Source organism: Sabethes cyaneus, chromosome 1, assembly GCF_943734655.1.
Source record: "Sabethes cyaneus chromosome 1, idSabCyanKW18_F2, whole genome shotgun sequence".
Classification (NCBI taxonomy): Eukaryota; Metazoa; Arthropoda; class Insecta; order Diptera; family Culicidae; genus Sabethes; species Sabethes cyaneus.
The window spans coordinates 1479512-1487587 of NC_071353.1; the positions used below are offsets into that span (position 1 = coordinate 1479512).

At 40.1% G+C, this 8076-nt stretch overlaps 1 protein-coding gene across 1 annotated transcript; it reads left to right on the top strand.

Moving 5' to 3' along the window:
* Positions 1-5744: 5744 nt before the first annotated feature.
* LOC128733167 (protein zerknuellt 2) lies at positions 5745-7585 on the top strand. Its single transcript, XM_053826813.1, has 2 exons — positions 5745-5976; positions 6789-7585. The coding sequence occupies exons 1-2, from the start codon at positions 5745-5747 to the stop codon at positions 7583-7585; spliced, it is 1029 nt and encodes a 342-aa protein (XP_053682788.1).
* Positions 7586-8076: the final 491 nt, after the last annotated feature.

Below are 8076 nucleotides of genomic sequence, written 5' to 3' on the forward strand. Positions count from 1 at the left end.
ACAATCTAAGATACCTATTTTTAACTATTTTATGTTTAACTTTTGGCGAATTCATCAGTAAACATGAACTTATGCTTTCCTGGCACATCCACCTCCAGTTGCAATGTAAAACGTTTGACTGGGAAGTTGTTTGAAAACCAATTTCACGTAGTTTTCGTCGTCCATCCAAATATATGTTTCGTCAAAACACGCTTTTTGGCAACGGAATTTTGCTTCAAATGCTGATTCGGATGTTTACAGGCACTGTTAGAGCTATAGCCTTCTCGAGAGACGATATTTGCCTTGTTTGATAGATAGTTGGCATCGTGCCTTATCCCGGATGGAGATTGGACTTAACGCATATGAATATCTACCTCTCGATCTTTACTTCCGGCTTTTTGAAAGTTTATTGCCGCTATTCCACACCTAAAAAAAGCAAAGCCGTGGGCTTAAACCGTCATTAGACATTACCCTTCTTTATCGACAGACTTCGCAGCCGGCTGTTTAGAGTACAGGAAAATTACGGAGCCAGTGTAACGATCCTGTTGAATATATGTAGCAAGCACCGCCTAGCCGAGATTAGAACATTCGACAACTGGCTTGTTAGACCAGCATCGTACCTCGAAGCTAACTGGGCGAACTTTTCCGCACCTAGGTTTTCCTTATAATTCGTCAGAATATTACATACTGTTGATTTCGCCATTTTTAACACTTTAGCCAACTTCTGGATTTTCCAAGAAGACCACTCTGGATTTTCCAAGTGCTTGTTGCAAGATTTTTTAGGTTGTTCGAGTTACAGTCTGTACTTCGTAAACAAGTAAATAAAGTTATGTCAAATGGTTCCAGTTTCTACCACAAAGGCACGCATTTGTTTGCATCAGGGGCAGCATCCAGATTTAGTTTTAGTCAGACTTTAATGATCAAAATAAAATTAGGTTTTAGATGGTTATGTCTAGTTTTATTGGCGCCAAATTCAAAAATATGGTGAATCTTCGATTTTACAGCAGTAAAAGATTAGCCAGAATTGCCGACAAACAAAAACATTCTTATGATAGTCTTTGAAATGCAATAATTTGGTTCGAATGTTAACTCGAGAGAAAGACATGGCAGAGAATTTTTCATCATATTATCCAACCAAAACATCCTTTTTTTTTGAATCAATTCCCTGTTGTCGGAAGCGCTACAAAAAATTTGATAGTGAATAATATCACCGAGGATCCGTGGGGGTTATGATGTGACTAAGCCCTCCAACCAGCACCAACTCGTATATCAATGAATGAAAATTAAACGAACGGGATTTTCAGCACAGAGTTGTAAAATAGTATGGAGTTGATCACGCTCGGTGTTATCGTTTAAAAGTACCTATATTAATGAATCGTTTACAGTTATTCCTCTGCGCATATATCGCCTCTAGAATAGTACGTATAAACTAGTTTTGCGCATCGAATACGATTTTGTTGCATACATATTGGTACGTAAATCTCATTTGTAACCTTAATAAAGGGCGTCCACGGTAAAACTGCTCTAACTTTTGCAACGTCGGATAAAATTAATAGAAATTTTGCATGGAGAAAGTTCAAAGTGCATTGTTTACACTGTGGGAGTCTTTTCATCAGATGCGCAAAGATCTGAAAAATGGCGTCGAAAGAACAGCTCGATCGCGAAAAAAATCCGCACACGTCGTGCCATCGGTAAAATGTTGGGAATCCCGAATTCAACGGTTCCTTCTACGGTCATAAAACGGTTCGAAGAACGTCTGACCGCCGAACAAAAACCAAACTCCTTCGTTCGAGATGTGGCAATCTGAACAAAAATTATTTCGTGCAGAAGGTTAAAACTCGAGCTGGATTACGTACGTTCAAGGTTCAGAAAGTCCGAAACAGTGACGAAAAACAGAGTACGGTCGCGAAAAGCCGTGCCCGAAAGTTATTCATTCAAAAGCTGACAAAAGCATACTGTTGTGCTATGGTTGAGAAGAACTACGTGAATGCGAACTTCAACCAGATTTCGGGGTACCAGTATTTCACTGCGAAGGATTAATTCCAGAGAACCTCCGAAAACAAAGAATGTCTAAAATTGCCAAACAATTCTTGATTTGGGAAGTGAAGTGGGAAGTTCATGTGAAAGAGTATCTCCAAAGGCGAGTTCTTCCTCTTCTGACGTTTCACAACTGTCCTGTGATCTTCTGTCCAGATTTGGCTTCATGCCATTACGTAACGGACGTGATGAAGTGGTAAAAGCAAATAAAACGTCGAGATCTTAATCACCGAAATACACCGGAGCTGCGCCCAATCGAGAAGTACGGAGCTATTCTGAATCTAAATCTATTTTGAGACTACCTAAAGCAATCAAAAAAATTTAAGAAATCATGGGTAAATGTGTATGTATGTATGTATGGGGGTAGCCACCATCACCTTTGAATGCAAGTAGAATTACCGCAGAATCGAATTTATCTACCCAGCAACTTTCATGTCAATGCTGTTCGTGAAGGACCAAAAGGGGTTGGGTGGATCTATAAGCAATGTCGCTTATATGATTCCACGGGAATATAAGACACTCCTTTTAGCATAGACTTCTGGTTTCTAGATACATAACTTCGCCGTGCAAACTTATCTTGGGTGATGATTTGTGTGCTAGAAGGGCGCGTCAAAATCCTCTCCGACCTTATATGACCCGCAGTTTTGAGATCAGACAGCCGGGAACCACCCATCATCGCACCTCCTAGCTTGGCTACTCAATAGAGCATTACCGGGTAAGGCCACGTGGAGGCGCTAGGTAGGGGCTTGTTGAAGAAATCATGGGCAAATATGCAAAAAACATGCCCATTTTGAGGTTGTGCAAAACTCGTGGGTGGGGTTAAGACCGAAGTACGGGCATTCTAATACGGTCATACATATATATTGATATTTTTCTGAAACGATGGTTCTACAATTGATGAAGGGACGGTAGGGGAAAGCAATGAAAAATTTTTGGTGAACGAGGGGGAAGAGCGGAAAGGTGAGGAGGGGGGGGGGGGGTATTGGTAGCTACGCTTAACAAGTAGTCGTTTTGACTCCTACCTTTTTTTCAATGCTGGAAGGTGCATGAGTGCATAATCTGAGATTATAAGCAAGCTCCAAACTTTGCTTGCTAACGGGTGGTAACTAAAATTTTTGATTTTTTCGCGGCCCCTATACTCAGCAACAAATAAGCTAACAAAAAAAACGAGAGTACGTATGCGTTAGATCTCTCTCTACACTTTTTGTCAAAATTTTTTGTTTTGTTTATGCTTACCCAGTTTTGCACAAAATCGCATCGAAACAAGAAGCATGTCGGAAGTGCGTTGTACACTTCTACGAACTGCCACAGAAATCTCGGCAAAAAGTATACGGTACAACATTTAAAAAGCGAATATGTTGCGGTTTCGAATGTTTACCAAATCCTAAGATGCCCAAAAACTATTCGCAAGTGAGGTAGTGGAAGACCAGCCAAAATTATGGACGCAGAAGGACACCGTTCTCTTTCTCGTGCATTCAACAATAAGTCCTCTGGTTTGGTTATCATTTAATACGTGCACCAGACGAATGTTTGAAGAAAATTTTGATCCCGTTTCCACAAAAACATCATGCAGATACGTGTTTTGGTCGGATAGAGCATTATCGCATTACGCCAAAAAACACAATCGTTCCTGAATAGCCAGCCATTCGATCCCATTTGTACCCAAAAACCGGGACCCGACTAAGGGCGCTCAATCGAACATTTCTTCGGGATTTCGAGTTCCTTGGTGTAAAAAAATGACTGGAGAACCACGAATTGCAAACAGTTGATTGCATTCGCAAAGTTGACATGACGACCGTATAACGCTCCCGTTCGGACATCAAAAGGAAGCTTCGCCGTACAGCCGACTATGGACCGTTTTCAAATGTACACTAATTTTTTTTCAACAATGGATTTTTTTTTGTCGGAAGATTTGACCACTGCGACCATTATTTTGATCTATTGTGGTATACTTCTTCTTTCGTCTAGGTATTAGTTGCCGACATAACACTATTGAGGGAAGTGTTTGTCATTGTCAATTCATACCTCTTCTCCCAGTCCGGCATTGAACTTCTTATGAAGTTCAACAATGGATAATGTATCTTTAATTTCGGTAAATCAGATCTTCTTCATTTATCTTTGTCTTTTTTGACAGCCTCAGAAAAAAAAATTAAAATTTTAGTTGCCACCCGTTATATAACATATGCAAATCTGATCATCCTGAATTATCTCCAGATTGAGCAATTTCATAAAAGTAAAATTGTTTCTCGTGTCCTATGTCATGCGTCAATTGAGTGAAGAAAAGTTTAGATATTACAAAAATAGAAAATCTCCACCGCTTTTGATACTCAATTAACCATATTTTCGCATTAGTCTTAGTACTTCAATAGCCACGTTAACATTGATTGAAATTGGAATACGTTTGGCAAACTATGATAACCAAGTTTACCAAGTTTACTTTCAAGAACCACATTACCCTAAATGATACACTGATGAAGTCTCTATATAATTTATTTACCAGCTTTCGGAAGCTAACCTCTGTTGTTTAATTCCATTTTGACTTGATATGAAAAAACTGGCAATGAGTTTTAATTTGAAAAGCAATTTGCGTTTACAAGAAAACACAACCTATCTTAAAAACACGACATCTAAAAAACTAAAAGAACATAACAAAACGACTAATGAATGAAAACAGTTCCACAATAAACATGGCTTCTCCAACCAATTGTAGACCTGTTCATACGTTAGTTCCGTTACCCCCTGCTCCCATCCCTTTTCCCTCTTTCCAACATACCGTATGAATGGATTCAGTCGGGAGACAATAAACGACTTAAGGTCAGCTTTATAAATAGTTCAAGTCACAGACCAACCTCCAAAGCCGTGTATATCCCATTCACTAGATTTTATTCTTCCAGTCAATGGACACGGAGATGAACGACGTAAGAAAACAGAATAAATACGAATCGTCAAGAAGCCAATCCCCGTGCGACTGGAATTAGCAGTACTATTCCACGCACCTTGGCGACTTTCCGTACACAGACGAATGTGTCTGAGGTTTAAGCCAGCGACAAACGCCTTTCAGTGGCCCGTTCAACAGTCCGGTCCGTAAATAGTTTTATTACCCCACGGGTTGACCGTCTCGGTCGCCGGTCACCCGGTCGTTCGACCAGCCGGTGTCGACCGCTTCGACGACGAAGACGATGACAATGTCAGCTGCGGCCGTGCGGTCAGTCCGTTATCTACATGTAAGATGCATTCTAAATCCCCAAAAATTACTTAACAGAGACACACTACCTCGAACCTTTGGGTGACTTTATGGAATCCGAATAATTTTTTGACGCCTGGCGTTTAGGCTAGACGCACAGTCCCGTAAGGTTTACTCCTTTCTCGGGCAGACTTTCTACTTCTGTTTACCGTTTGCCAACACTTAATCATTCCCATTCACCCTTTGTTTACGGCACAGACAGCAGGAATAGAGACACTTGCCAGGCAGAACTTTACCTTTGTCACTTGACCTGAAACGCACACACAACCCGCCCTAGTTTCCTTTTTCTTTTTATTAACTTTTCCGTTTGTTTTCCTTCGTAACAGGATCTAGTTAAAACAGAAACCCAACGGTGCATCCCCTCCTTTAGAAAGCTATATTTAAGCAATGACCTAAATGATTTAAAATCATTTCATTAAATTCGGCTTACCCATTTGGAAGTGTTTCTAGCAGTGCCTAAGTACTCGAGTGTTAATTTTGCAGAATGTATTCTAGTGACATCGATATGTTGAACCTAAACGAAAATTTGTGCATAGATGAATATTCATTCATTCCGTTTTTTGAACCGATAAAAATCAGCGACACAAATTGCTGGCTAGCAGATTTGATACCGGACATTAGCACTGCCTTTTCGGATCATCAAACGGGCGAGGATAATATGCAGCGTTCTCAAATCAGCTCTCTCAGTAAATCATCCAGCGGCCTCAACAGACAAGGTAAGGTCAATCATTAAAATAATTGAAATAAATATCCTGTACAAAACCACAAAGCCTGTTGAAGGTTACACTTCATGATTGAGACAGGCTTTCGGTTTTGTTCGAGAAGGGTCGAGGGTTTTGATAGCAATATTTATCATCATCATTTCTCATTGCTTCTCTCCCATCATCACAGAGCAGAAGTAATTTGTCTATTTTCTTTCCTGTTCTTATGTGGCGATGTATGAGGGAATAGGTAACCCGACCCTAATAATTTAACGTGAAATTGGCTAAGAACATAGCTATAAACACGAATCGCAAAGAACGCCACTTCGAGAGCTTAGAGTCAAGCAAAAAAATATGTTTGATTACCACTAGAAAACACCCGACCCGCCAAACCAAAAGCGTGCCATTGTGTGAAGCTTTGTTTTCTAACATCTTTCTACCAATTGCTTTCATACACGATAAGGATCTTATTGAGTTTTCGAATTCTTCCGACAAATCCTATCCGTACATAGACGCCAAATTTAAAATAAAACTAAGCACAGATCGAACGCAAAACGACAAATTAATTGAAAGCCGCCCATTTGGAGTTCCAACCAGCTTTTTTTTTCAATCGCACATAGCATTTATCTTAAATGTGCGTTTTTGTTTCTGACAGAATACGCTATTTGCCGCAAAAGTTATGCGAGCTGTTCGCTTGGCAGTCAAATTCTGTACATATTATTATTCACCCTACACCCCTTCCAGAAACTTCCCCCGGTCTCTGGGCAACCCTCGGCAGCAATCTGAGCACATGTTCTTAATTTTTCTCCCATAACTTTTACTTTCAGAATCACAAACTGTTACTGCCACCCCGAAAACACATGTTGCTGCAAAGCGCTCTCGTACCGCCTACACCAGCCTGCAGCTGGTAGAACTGGAGAAGGAATTCCTGCACAACCGATACCTTTGTCGCCCCCGGAGGATTGAAATTGCCACTAAACTTTCCCTAACGGAGCGACAGATAAAAATATGGTTTCAAAATCGTCGAATGAAGCATAAAAAAGAATCCGCTGGAGTAAAGAGTGTACATCGATCAAATGAAACGTTCAAAAGCGGCGGCTTGCAAAAGAGCTGCACAAAAAACGCAAAATCCGCTTTGTTAACTCAAGCCAACGAAACCAGTGGGCATCAAAGTATTGTTAACAGACTGATGGCCCATTCGACGTTCTCTCCGTGCCTTCCAGCTACTGCAAGAATCGCCGAATCAAAAGCGAACTACACATCAAAAGCAGAAAGTTCATCCGATAAGGACACCTACTTCAGTCCGACCGAAAACAACGGACAACGAACGAATAAATTATCAATGAAAACACTATCAAGTATTAAAAATGAATGCACCGCCTACGATACGACGTTTCATCCGCCAGCCGGTAGGGATCCCAGTCCACCTCCTATGGAGAGCATTTTCCAAAACGGCAGTGAAACGAAACCTTCCGTAACAGTGCAGTGGGGTAACAACGAGAGCCGCACCGAAATGGATTCCATCTACAGTCATCTCGAGACGTACCTTCCTTTCGATTCGGAATATTGCAATGCAAACGCACTGTTCAGTGGTCTTCCCTCGGTCGAGCAATCGGTACTGTAGTCCAATTTCCGACAGCTGATAAACGCTTTAATATTAAACGGTTATCTTGCAGAGAATATCAAATCTGTTAACTTACAACTTAACTTGTTAACTTGTTGTACATAATATGCGAGAAGAAAAGACTTCCACTTGAAATATTATATTCCTTACTTTTACTTAAAATTACCTTATACTTGATAACAATCAAACGGTTAGCAATCTGAAAGCAATACTAATTATTTAAATATTTTAAATGCCAGATGTAGTGATCTCATATTCTTAAAGTGCCTAATAAACATTTTATGTTATAAGGATTTATTATTTGAATAAAAATAGGTTTTATGCCAAGAAGTACAAAAAATACGTTGTTACAATACAGCTATGAGAGATACTAATAATAACGGTGCAATTGTAAACGTTACTATTACGATGTAAATGTGACTGCGAAAAATAAAATAAATTAAGTACAGTGCCTCAGACTCCAATCGTTCTCGCTTAGCCTAGCGTATTTT

Coding starts and splice junctions, on each gene's coding strand:
- LOC128733167 (XM_053826813.1), top strand. CDS start 5,745: ATGTATTCTAGTGACATCGATATGTTGAACCTAAACGAAAATTTGTGC. Junction 5,977..6,788: donor CAGCGGCCTCAACAGACAAG/GTAAGGTCAATC, acceptor TTTTACTTTCAG/AATCACAAACTGTTACTGCC.